The sequence below is a fragment of the Lynx canadensis genome, chromosome C2, assembly GCF_007474595.2.
Source record: "Lynx canadensis isolate LIC74 chromosome C2, mLynCan4.pri.v2, whole genome shotgun sequence".
Classification (NCBI taxonomy): Eukaryota; Metazoa; Chordata; class Mammalia; order Carnivora; family Felidae; genus Lynx; species Lynx canadensis.
The window spans coordinates 76,910,896-76,923,623 of record NC_044311.2 but is presented as its reverse complement, the minus strand read 5'-3'; the positions used below and the strand labels follow the sequence as shown (position 1 = coordinate 76,923,623).

The 12,728-nt window shown below is 39.9% G+C and overlaps 1 protein-coding gene across 1 annotated transcript in view; it reads left to right on the top strand.

Annotated features, from left to right (window-relative positions):
• EHHADH (enoyl-CoA hydratase and 3-hydroxyacyl CoA dehydrogenase) overlaps positions 1 to 11,092 on the top strand; it is a 47,418-nt gene extending 36,326 nt beyond the window's left edge. The window contains exons 6-7 of the mRNA XM_030329556.1: positions 339 to 680; positions 8,066 to 11,092. Of these exons, the coding sequence (XP_030185416.1) occupies positions 339 to 680; positions 8,066 to 9,327 (1,604 nt within the window). The 3' untranslated portion in view covers positions 9,328 to 11,092. The remainder of the gene's footprint in view (positions 1 to 338; positions 681 to 8,065) is intronic.
• Positions 11,093 to 12,728: the final 1,636 nt, after the last annotated feature.

Genomic DNA, 12,728 nt, shown 5'->3' with positions numbered 1-12,728 from the left:
TCAGAAATATTTTCCTGAAACCTACGGAGAGTTTAATATTTCATCTACTATAACACTGTCTCGGTTTTGGAACAGAAGGAAAATGCAATTTTTATGCCGAAATTAGGTAACTTGAAAATTACTTTGAATCTGTTGAATTCTATCTTGCAGGACTAAGGTGCAAAGATAACAGATATTTTGATATTAGTGTTACGTTAAGTATTTTGATGAATAGCATTTAATTTTGTATTTTGAATTTGAATAGGTTATATTATTATTATTATTGTTATTATTTGTTCATATTCCCTTGGTACAAGTAACATTTCCAAAGATGTGATTATCTTTCTTATTTCTGGAAGGTCAATCTCTAGAATCCCGTAGACTCTGCAACAAGCCAATTCAGAGCTTGCCCAACATGGACAAAATTTTCAGCAAAGCCCTTTTGAAGATGCGGAAGCAGCATCCTGGGTGCCTTTCTCAGGAGACTTGTGTCCGTGCAGTCCAGGCTGCTGTACAGTATCCCTATGAGGTGGGCATCAAGAAGGAAGAGGAGCTGTTTATGTACCTTCAGAGATCAGGGCAGGCTCAAGCCCTGCAATATGCTTTCTTTGCTGAGAGGAAGGCAAATAAGTGGTCACCTCCCTCTGGAGCATCCTGGAAAACGGCGTCAGCGCGGCCCATCTCCTCAGTTGGTGTTGTCGGTAAGAACGTAGTGTGGTTAAAGTCATTTTCCAAATCTGCACATATAAAGTGATACCATTTGCTTAGGGCCACTGGGTATCAGACTCTATGCTAAACACGTTACTTGCGTAGCTAACTTATTTTGCACCCCAGCCCATGAATTATCTTCATTTTACATGTGAGGCCTAGAGACACCAACCTTCTCAACAGTAAGCTAAACACAGGCGGTGTAAGGGTCTACATTCGGTCTGACTCCAGACTCTGGGCATTTTTTACTCATCCCCTCCTCTTCCCTGCATGAATCTCTCACTCCTGGGTTTCCCAACAATGGTTATTACTTCTGCCACATTTCAAGGTATGGTCTGTCACTCTTATAGCTAGGTATTTGGAATGAAGGCTCTGCCTTTCTGGTCCCTGGGTCCATTCACTTCTTGTCATTCAACATCACTCTCCTCAAATCTCTCTGCACCCTGAAACAGTGACCTTAATTTTTCCCTCAGCGATTTTCCCAAACAAAACGTCTTCTTTCCTCAGAAGCTAGCCCTCTGATTAGCTTCTTTGTGCCACTTTCCTAATCTTCCTTTGCTCTTAGTCTTGACCCAAGAATGGTCTTTGGTGGATTTTATTTTTATTTTTTTAAATATAATTTATTGTCAAGTTAGCTAGCATACAGTGTATACAGTGTGCTCTTGGCTTCAGGAGTAGATTCCCATGATTGATCGCTTATATACAACACCAGAGCTCATCCCAGCAAATGCCTCATCCCTCAATGCCCATCATCCATTTTCCCCTCTCTCCTGCACCGCCCCCATCAACCCTCAGTTTGTTCTCTGTATTTAAGAGTCTCATATGGTTTGCCTTCCTCTCTCTTTGAAACTATTTTTCCCCTTCCCGTCCCCCATGGTCTGTTAAGGTTCTCAAATTCCACATATGAGTAAAAACATAGGATATCTGTCTTTCTCTGACTGACTTATTTCACTTAGCATAATACCCTCGAGTTTCATCCACCTTGTTGCAAATGGCAAGATTTCATTCTTTCTCATTGCCAAGTAGTATTCCATGATATATATAAACCACATCTTCTTTATCCATTCATCAGTTGACGGACATTTGGGCTCTTTCCATAATTTGGCTATTGTTGAAAGTGCTGCTACAAACAGTGGGGTACATGTGTCCCTATGAATCAATACTTCTATATCCTTTGGATAAACTTCTAGTAGTGCTATTGCTGGGTCATAGGTTAATTCTATTTTTCATTTTTTGAGTAACCTCCACACTGTTTTCCAGAGTGGCTGCACCAGTTTGCATTCCCACCAACAGTGTAAGAGGCTTCCCGTTTCTCCACATCCTCGCCAACATCTCTTGTTGCCTGAGTTGTTAATTTTAGCTACTCTAACTGGTGTGAGATGGTGTTGCAAGGTGGTTTTGATTTGTATTTCCCTGATGATGAGCGATGTTGAGCATCTTTTTATGTGTCTGTTGGCCATCTGGATGTCTTCTTTGGGGAAGGGTCTCTTCATGTCTTCTGCCCATTTCTTCACTGGATTATTTGTTTTTTCAGGTGTTGAGTTTGGTAAGTTCTTTATAGATTTTGGATACTAACCCTTTATCCAATATGTCATTTGCAAATACCTTTTCCTATTCCATCACAAAAATTAACTGTTGGGACTTCATCAAGATAAAAAGCTTCTGCACTGCAAAGGAAACAACCAACTAAAAGGCAACTGATGGAATAGGAGAAGATATTTGCAAATGACATATTGGATAAAGGGTCTCTGGTGGATTTTAAACCCCCGGAAATGATAAGCAAAATGTTATATGTGTCAGCTTATGTACAGTCTTCTGGGGGAGGAAGTCCATAGTTTCCTGAAAGTGTCAGCTTTCTTAACCCTCACCCAGCTGTCCAGCACCAACCCAGTTTGGAGGAAAAGAGCCCGCTCAACATCTTCTCGGCCTATTGTATCAGTCACACTGTGCTCCTTCCAGTCTGGACTCTGCTCACTTTTGACTTTTTTTAATGCTTATTTATTTATTTTGAGAAAGAGAGCAAGAAGCACATGTTCACAGTAGGGGAGGGGCAGAGAGAGAGGGAGAGAGAGAATCCCAAGCAGGCTCCATGCTGTCAGCACAGGACCTAACATGGGACTCAATCCCATGAACCATAAGATCCTGACCTGGGCTGAAATCAAGAGTTGGACGCTTAACTGACTGAGCTCCCTAGACACCCCCCAGTTACAGTTTTTAAACAAGGTGGATAGAGAGAGTGAGACAGAGAACTATGAATGTTCCTTTTTTTTGTGCTTTTTCAGCAGCACCAATATTTATTCCTAGTTGATGTGCACTTAACCTGTTTCTTCTTCTCTATATTCCTTCACGCCAAGAATAATTAATGCAATACAATTGCAAAGGTGAAATATATCAGTATTGTGTTGGTCAATCATTGTTTGAGAGTTTCCCTAGTTCCTTGTTGTGAGCCTTTATAAAAAGATTCTAAATTCATGTCTGACGTGAAATGTCTAAAAGTCTGAAGTTGTTTTGCTTCTGTTTTTGTTTTTGAGTTTATTTATTTTGAGTCAGAGAGAGGGGGAAAGAGCTGGGGAAGGGCAGAGAAAGAGGGAGAGAGAGAATCCTAAGCAGGCTCTGCGCTATGAGTGGAGAGCCCAATGCAGGGCTCAATCTCACAGTTTGTGAGATCATGATTTGAGCTCAATCTCACAAACTGTGAGATCATGATTTGAGCCAAAATAAAGAGTTGAGCGCTTAACTGACTGAGCCACCTAGGTGCCCCTGAAGTTGTTTTTTTTAAGTGTACCCCATATTGTTCAGAAAAATATTTGTAAAAGCATTTAAGGGGCACTTGCGTGGCTCAGTTGGTTGAATGTCTGACTTCGGCTGTGCTCCTGATCTCAACAGTTTGTGAATTCAAGCCCCATGTTGGACTCTCTGCTGAAAGCTCAGAGCTGAGAGCCTGTTTCAGATTCTGTGTCTCCCTCTCTTTCTACCTCTCACCTGCTTGCACTCTCTCTCTCTCTCAAAAATAAATAAACATTAAAAATTTTTTTTGAAGAAAAACCATTTAAAATACATAGATGATAACCTGGATACAAATAAAGTGAGAGTTTGGTCATCTCCCCCTTCTTCATGTCTGTCCCCATACTGCCCTGTACTTGTTCATTGTGACTCAGCCTCCCACTGTACCCAGTGCCCTCTGGAATGCTCCTACAGCCTCTTCTGCTTCACTAATGACTCCTTGTCTGTCTCCTGCCTGAAACCTTGCTTACTCTGGGCAGCCCTCTCAGGAGAATGCTACTGCTTCTTTCACGGCCCAGGAGCCCCAGTGGCACTTCCCAATTCCCTTCTCAGACCATTATCTCTTTCAAGACACTCCTCTGTAGCTCTGCCATCTGCTCTTATCGTTCTGTCCCTCCTCATTACTGTATTGCGCCCCCCACCCCCACCTCCACTTGGCTGAAAATTCTGGTACCTGGCTCACAGTTATCCACTTTCTCCCAAATCCAGCTGCCATCCTGATTGTCTTCATCATCCGTGTGGACAATGCATCCAGTCCTGTTCCTTCCAGGTGCCTTTGCCTCCTCAGATCCAGTAATGTTCATATACTTCAATTCCATGACCCCTACTCATGCGTTTACCATGGGTCTTGTCTTTACCCTGAATATTCCTCCACCTCTGAAACTCCAAATCCAACCTTTACCCCACAACCTTGTATCTTCCCACATCTTTTAGTTGGTTATTCCAACTGCATCCGTTCCTTGATCAGCTCCCCTTATCTTGACTTTCTTGTCCATTCAGATTTCATTTCCAGGGTCATCATGTCAGCCACGCTCTTGTCAGTGACTTCAAACACTCCATGACTTACCGCCCTTTCACTCTGCCCTCTGGCAAAACCCCAACTGTGTACTTCCACGAGCCCATTTCCAGGCTTCTCAGAACAGGGCTGGGCGCTCTCAAAGCCATCAAAAGGGGAGGAGACTGCAGTGGACTAGAACTGCAGAACCAGTAGTGAAAGCAGCCCTTATTCTTTATTTACTTCTGTCAAAAGAAGAGGTTCTTGACCAGATTTAATTCCATGGCAGTTAAAGACAATAGGTTGTTAGGGAAGCAGGACTCCTTGCTCCTGTCTATATGTGTTTAATGAGGAAAAATTAGTAAACTAAAGTCAATATCAATATAATATGTACCTTTGAAAAGGTAATTCCCAACAGTGAAAAGCTTGGCTTTTCAGCCCTTTGTTTGTGAGATCTTGGAGACACAAGTTTGTGAAAAGAAAAATTAGGAGCTAAGAACTTTTTAAAATTTTTTTTTTCAACGTTTATTTATTTTTTGGGGGGACAGAGAGAGACAAAGCATGAACAGGGGAGGGGCAGAGAGAGAGGGAGACACAGAATCGGAAACAGGCTCCAGGCTCTGAGCCATCAGCCCAGAGCCTGATGCGGGGCTCGAACTCACGGACCGCGAGATTGTGACCTGGCTGAAGTCGGACGCTTAACCGACTGCGCCACCCAGGCGCCCCGAAGAACTTTTTAAAAAGAAATACATATTGTGTTTTCATGTATGTTTTGGTTTCAGTGATTAAATGATTTGTGTCAGTTTATCATCGAGCTAAAGAGAATCTAAAATTATGGTTAGGACACTTACAAAAAGCATTTATGGTTTGGATTATGAGTGGATTTGTAGTCAAAGGTCATTTAGCAGATCTCTAAGAGATGAGCTCTGAAGAACTGAACTCTATTGGGCCACCTGGGTGGCTCATTTGGTTAAGCATCCGACTTTGGATTAGGCCATGATCTTCTGGTGTGTGAGTTGGGCTCTGCACTGATGGCTTGGAGCCCGACGTTGGGCTCTGCACTGATGGCTTGGAGCCTGGAGCCTGCTTCTGATTCTCTGTCTCCTTCTCTCTCTCTGCCCCTCCCCCACTCAGGTGCTCACTCTCTCTCCCTCACAAATAAATAAATAAAACATTAGAAAAAAAAAAGAACTATACCTTCAGAAGTTGCCTTTCCTTCCCTGCTCTGTTGTCAGTTCTGAGATATCACTTACCTTACGCTACACTTTACAAATTGCTTTCACCCTACATCTTGTTAGTCCTTGTTGTCTCTGTGAGATTATAATTTCTATAATGGTAGAAATGTTATGTGGAGCTTGAGACTGAGAGCCAGGAGGTCAGGGTTTTGATCATCATGCTCTACCTCCTATTTACCCAGGCTAAAGTTTAGGATACAAGTTGCCATAGCAGTGAGAGCTATCCAGCCTTCTTGCTACTGAGTGAAATGCAGATGTTTATTAATTTTGGAAAACTAAACGTTTTCAAATAATGTAATATATTTGTTATATTAAGTAAGTTAATACAATTTGAAAATTAAATATATCCCAGAGAAACAATGATTTCTGATGACTGATAGCATTCTGTATTCAAAACCAATCCCAAAGCTGGTCAGTGGGTTTCATCCACAATGGGTTTCATCAACAAAATGGTTTCACCCACAATGGGTTGGTTAGGTAACAGATAACCTGCTGCTGTAATAGATAATACTGGTTTAACACAATAAAGATTTATTTCCTGCTTGCTCCATATGGTCATCTAAGACCAGTTTTTTTTGTTTTCTGGTTTTTTTTGTTTTTGTTTTTTTTTTTCCAACTAATGGCTCTGCCATTCTCCTTTGGAGAGAGTCAGTAAACTTTTTTTGTTAAGGGCCAGATAATAAATATTTTAGGCTTTCTGGGCCAGCCATATCATCTCTTTAACAACTGCTCAACTCTGCACACAAAAACAGCCATAGATAATATGGAGTCAAATTAGTGTGGTTGTGTTCCAATAAAACTTTATTTATGGGACTGAAATTTGAATTTGATATAATTCGCATGTGTCAGAAAATATTATTCTTTTTTGTTGTTGTTGTTGTTTTCAACTATTTGAAATACAAAACCATTCTTAGCTCACCAGCAGTACTAAAATAGGCAGTGGGATGGATTTGGCCCTCAGACCATAGTTTGCCAGCACCTGCTCGACAGTCTCCTCCAAGGCCTTACAGTTGTTCTCTGCATCTTCTACATCCTGGTAGTAATGAGGGATCTTGTGTGAATTGTTAGAGTTATTTATATATTTTGATGCAAGTCCTTTACTAAATATATGATTCCATGGTTCTTATTATTTTCTTTATGGCATCCTTTGAAGCACAAAAAAATTTTAATTTTGATGGTGTCTAATTTATCTATTTTTTTCTTTTGTTGCTTATGCTTTTGGTATCATGTCTAAGAAACCATTGCCTTATCCAAGGTCATGGAGATTTACTAATAAGAGTTTTATAGTTTTAACTCTTCAGGCTGTGATCCAATTTGAATTAATTTTTGTAAATGATGTGAGGTAGGAGTTCAACATCATTCTTTTGCATATGGATATCCTGTTGTCCCAGCATAATTTGTTGAAAAGACTATCCTTTCCCCCATTGAATTACCTTGGCACCCTTATCAAAAATTGATTGGCCATAAGTTATGAGATTATTTCAGAACTCTCAATTATATTTCATTGCTCTATTATGTCTATCCTTATACCACACTGTCTTGAATACCATAGTTTTGTCATAAATTTTTAAATTGGGAAGAGTGAATCCTCCAACTTTGTTCTTCCTCTTCAATATTATTTTGGTTATTCTAGATTCCTTGTATTTCTATATGAGTTTTAGGGATATCATGTTAATTTCTGCAAAAAAGCCAGTTGGATTTTTGATAGGGATTACATTGGATCTGCAGATCAATTTGGGTAGTGTTGCCATTTTAACAATACTAAGTCTTCTGATCTATGAACATGGGTTGTCTTTCTATTTATTTAGGTCTTCTTTAATTTATTTCAACAATGTTTTCTGTTTTTTAGGGTACAAGTCTTACAATTCTTTCTTAAATTTATTGTGAAGTATTTTATTCTTTTTAATGCTATTGTAAGCAGATTTGTTTTCTTAATTTCATATTCAGATTGTTCATTGCTAGTATATAGAAATAAAATTGATTTTTGTATATAGATCTTGTATAATGCAACCTTGCTGAACTTGTTTATTAATTCTAATAGTGTGTATGTGTGTGAATATTACTGAATGTCCCATCCTCTGGAGCACTTAACACAGTGCCTAATCTTAACTAATATTCAATCCATTTGTATTTCTTGAGAGCTTGTTTGGAGGTTCTAGCAGCTACTCATATACCCTTGACCAAAGAACAGTCCTTCTGTATCAGGGAAGGTTGTCCTCTTCAACCAAGAATGCGGCTTCTATTTGTATTCCTTGAATTGATCTCTTTAAATGCCCCATTGCCACAGAAGCCTCTCATTTACTGAGTATTTTCCAGTTCCCAACATCACTGAATCATTCTTTCTCTGCTTGACTCTTATCTGCAGGCTTGGGAACAATGGGCCAAGGCATCGTCATTTCTTTTGCAAAGGCCAAGATCCCTGTGATTGCTATAGAATTGGACAAGAAGCAGCTAGAGACTGCTGATGGGATAATAACCTCTGTTTTGGAAAAGGAAGCATCCAAAATGCAGCATAGCAGCCACCATTGGTCAGGACCAAAACCCAGGTTAACTACGTCTATGAAAGAGCTTGGTGGTGTAGATTTAGTCATTGAAGCAGTATTTGAGGAAATTAACTTGAAGAAGCAAGTCTTTGCTGAATTGTCAGCTGTGTGCAAGCCAGAAACTTTTTTGTGCACCAATACTTCAGCCCTGGACATCGATGAGATTGCTTCTTCCACTGATCGCCCTCACTTGGTCATTGGCACTCACTTCTTCTCACCAGCTCATATCATGAGGTTGTTAGAGATTATTCCCAGCCAATACTCTTCCCTTACTACTATTGCCACAGTTATGAATTTATCAAAAAAGATTAAAAAAATTGGAGTAGTTGTAGGTAACCGTAAAGGATTTGTTGGCAATCGAATGTTAAAGCATTATTTCAATCAGTCATATTTCTTGTTAGAAGAAGGCAGTAAGCCAGAAGAGATAGACCAGGTGCTAGAAGAGTTTGGTTTCAAAATAGGACCTTTTAGAGTGTCAGATCTTTCTGGATTGGATGTGGGTTGGAAATATCGACAAGGGGAAGGCCTTACTGGACCTACGTTGCCTCCAGGAACTCCTGCCCGAAAGCGGGGCAATGAGAGATATTGCCCAATTCCCGATATGCTCTGTGAATTAGGACGATTTGGCCAGAAGACAGGTAAGGGTTGGTACCAATATGATAAGCCATTGGGTAGGATTCACAAACCTGATCCCTGGCTTTCTGAATTTCTGTCACAGTACAGAGAAACCTATCACATTGAACCACGCATCATTAGCCGGGATGAGATCCTTGAGCGCTGCTTATATTCACTCATCAATGAAGCATTCCGTATCTTGGGAGAAGGGATAGCTGCTATCCCAGAGCACATTGATGTTGTCTATTTACATGGGTATGGATGGCCAAGGCACGTGGGTGGGCCCATGTTCTATGCCTCCACAGTTGGGTTGCCGACAGTGCTAGAGAAGTTGCAGAAATATTATAGGCAGAATCTTGATATTCCACAACTAGAGCCCTGTGACTATCTGAAAAAATTGGCTTCCTTAGGAAACCCTCCTCTGAAAGAATGGCAAAGCTTGGCAGGACCCCCTAGCAGTAAATTGTGATTCAGCCTTCCAGGCTGTGCCTCACATGCTGACATCAGGTGATGCTCACTGAATTTCACTGAAATTAAATCTGAAAATCCAAAGTAAGATTGCTCTGAAATACAAAGCAAAAGAAATAATTGGTTAGATAAACCTTCTCTTTGGGTCTTCTGTCTGATTATTCTAATGGGTCAAATCTTTAGGAGTGTGCTTCCTATGCCTCTGAATCTGTCCCTATCGAGTAAATTATTTCAATCCCACTGAATAAACTGTGTTAATACCAAAATAGCTAAGGAAAGAGACTCATGAATAAGTTGAGGCTTCCAAGTGCTTTGATCATTGGAGAAGGGTGTCATCAATTAATGACTGAAAAATGCAACTAAGCCACAAATTCATTTTATCCCTTTAAAACTCACACACGTGGCACTGGTAGGAAATCTTATGGATCTGTCATTCAACAAACATCCATTGTGCACCTCCTGAGCATCTTGCACAGCATGTGGCAAACCTGGAGTCCAGAGGGGCATTAATCCAGCATGGAAATCTGTGATGAAGTTTAGTCCATAGTCTGCGAGGTGGAGTGGAGATAATTGGCAGGGTTGAATCAACAATGAGGGTCTTTGTGAGTGAGAATGGAAAGTTGCTCAAGGAGAGGCAGAAGTAGTTACCAGAAAGAGAGGAAGAGTGTCAAAAGCATACCAGTATTAAAGTGGGCAAAACACAGTTGAGAAATAGTGAGGGAGTCAAGTACTTCACACTAGAATGGGGAACTCAGAGTAGCTTGGCAAGTCATACTTGGTGTATTACTTCCATCTACAGCCCAGGTACATGTGCACAGTTGTGCTTGCTGCTTGTAAGGCGCTCAGTAATGTTTGTTGATAATTTCCGCAGGACCAGGAGATGTCTACAACCTATCTTTCTTTTCTGTGCATGGAGACGAAACAGAAAGTAATCATTATTGATTTAATGTAAGAAGGGATCTTAGAAAACATCTAATCTCCTCTGATTCTATGATAAAGTAATGATGCCAATTTCCCGGTCATGATGAGCTTTGTGATGCCGGATATGCAAATTGTTGAATCTTGAAAAGTCTGACATGACTGCAAAATAAATTCTGTATAGTTTTGTTATAATTATAAGAGTTCTCTTTATACTTTTAATGGGCTGGTCAATGCAAAAACTTGTACACAAATGTTTATAGCAGTGTTCTTCATAGGAGCCCCAAGTTGGAAACAACCTAAATCTCCATCAACTGGTGAATAGATGAACAAAGTATAGTATAGCTATATAATAGAATATTTGGCCATAGAAAGAAACAAAGTACTGATATTTACTACAATATGATGAACCTTCAAAATGTCATGCTAAATGAAAAAAGCCAATCACAGAAGGCCACATATTGTATAGACATGTATATGAAATTTCCAAAGTAGGCAAACCTGTAGGGAAAGAAAGCAGATCGTAGGATGCCTAAGACTGGAATAATTAGGGGCTAGGGAATGGGGAGTGACTGCTAATGGGGACAGGGTTTCTTTTTGGGTTGATGAAAACATTCTGAAATTATTGTGGTGATGGTTACATTACTCTGTGAATCTACTACAAACCACTGAGTTGTGTAGTTTTAAATGAGTGAATTGTATGGTATGTGAATTATTCCTCAGAACTGTCAGTAAATAAGTAAATAAACAAATGGGCTCAAGTTGTCTTTTAGTGTGATATAAATGAACTTTCATAGTATTTTCACCTGTGAACCCAAATAAAATTATCAAACGTTCTGATAGAGAAATATGGAATGAATATGTTTTCTGTTATCAAAAACAAAAACAAACAAAAACCCTAGAGTGTGCCTTGAATTGTAGTTTAATTTAGAATAATTTTTCAATTGTATGTTGAGGATTTTTATATAAATTGGTCCTTGAAATTAAAGATAACAATAGAAAATGGGCGCCTGTTTGGCTCAATCAGTAGAGCATGCAACTCTTGATTTGGGGTTGTGAGTTTGATAAAGATTAAAAATAAAATCTTTAGGAGCGCCTGGGTGGCTCAGTCAGTTAAGTTTCTGACTTCACTTCGGGTCTATGATCCTGCTATTCATGAGTTTGAGCCCCATGTAGGGCTCTGTGCTGACAGCTCAGAGCCTGGAACCTGCTTTGGATTCTATGTCTCCTCTCTCTGCCCTTCCCCCACTTGCATTCTCTCTCTCTCTCTCTCTCTCAAAAATAAATAAACATTAAAAAAATTAAAATAAAATAAAAAATAAAATCTTAAAAAAAGACAACAATGGAAAAGATTTCTGGGGACCCTTGGTGGGGGGCTCAGTCGGTTAAACGTCCGACTTCGGCTCAGGTCATGATCTCACGGTTTGTGGATTGGGGTCTCACGTTGGGCTCTGTGCTGACAGTTCAGAGCCTGGAGACTGCTTCAGATTCTGTCTCTCTCTCTCTCTCTGTCTCTCTGCACCCCTTTCCCACTCCCGCTCTCTCTCTCTGTCTCTCAAAAATAAATAAACGTTAAAAAAAAGAAAATATTTCTGTAATTTCTTGCAGCTTGGTCTGCAAGGTGACTTATTTTCAAATTAATGCATGCACACACATACACACACACACTTTTTCTTCTTTAGACACTGAGTGGATTTTATTCTTTTTTTTTTCTTTTAAGATTTATTTTTGAGAGAGAGACAGAGCGCGAGGAGGAGAGGGACAGAGAGAGAGGGAGACACAGAATCTGAAAGAGGCTCCAGGCTCTGAGCTGTCAGCACAGAGCCCGACGTGGGGCTCGAACTCACGGACCGCGAGATCATGACCTGAGCCGAAGTCAGCCGCTTAACCAACTGAGCCACCCAGGCGTCCCTGAGTGGATTTTATTCTGAGTTCTTAAAACTACACTACCCTCTAGATTGGGGCTTTGAAACTAAAGTGTCTATGAGTAGATTTTATGAGTCAATAATCCCTAAAAATTTACACTAATGTTTGTGTATGTGTATCTGAGTGTCTTTCTTAGAAGACATACCCTATCTTACATCATATTCTCAAAGTGTCTGTGACCCAGTAAAAGTTAAGGACTAATATTCTCTATATAATGTGGAAAGAAGAAATGGGAGTTCATTTTTTCTTATTTTATATCAAAGGAGGCAAACCTCATTTAAATTTGTTGGGTCCTACATACAACAGTGGTTAATATGATGAAACCTGTCCAGGATATTCTATTTCATCCTTGAAAATGCGCTTGCTTAAAAGGCTTATTTTGTTGTTGTTGATAACTTTAAAACTGCCTATCTTAAAAAAAATAAACAAAACAGCTTCTGAATGACATTTTAAAAATGTGTCCTAATGGCAATTGACTCTGAAAAGAACTATATATTAGAAGCACCCTTGAAGCTTTGCCATAATACTCCAGCTTTAAAGATGAGACTAATGATGTTC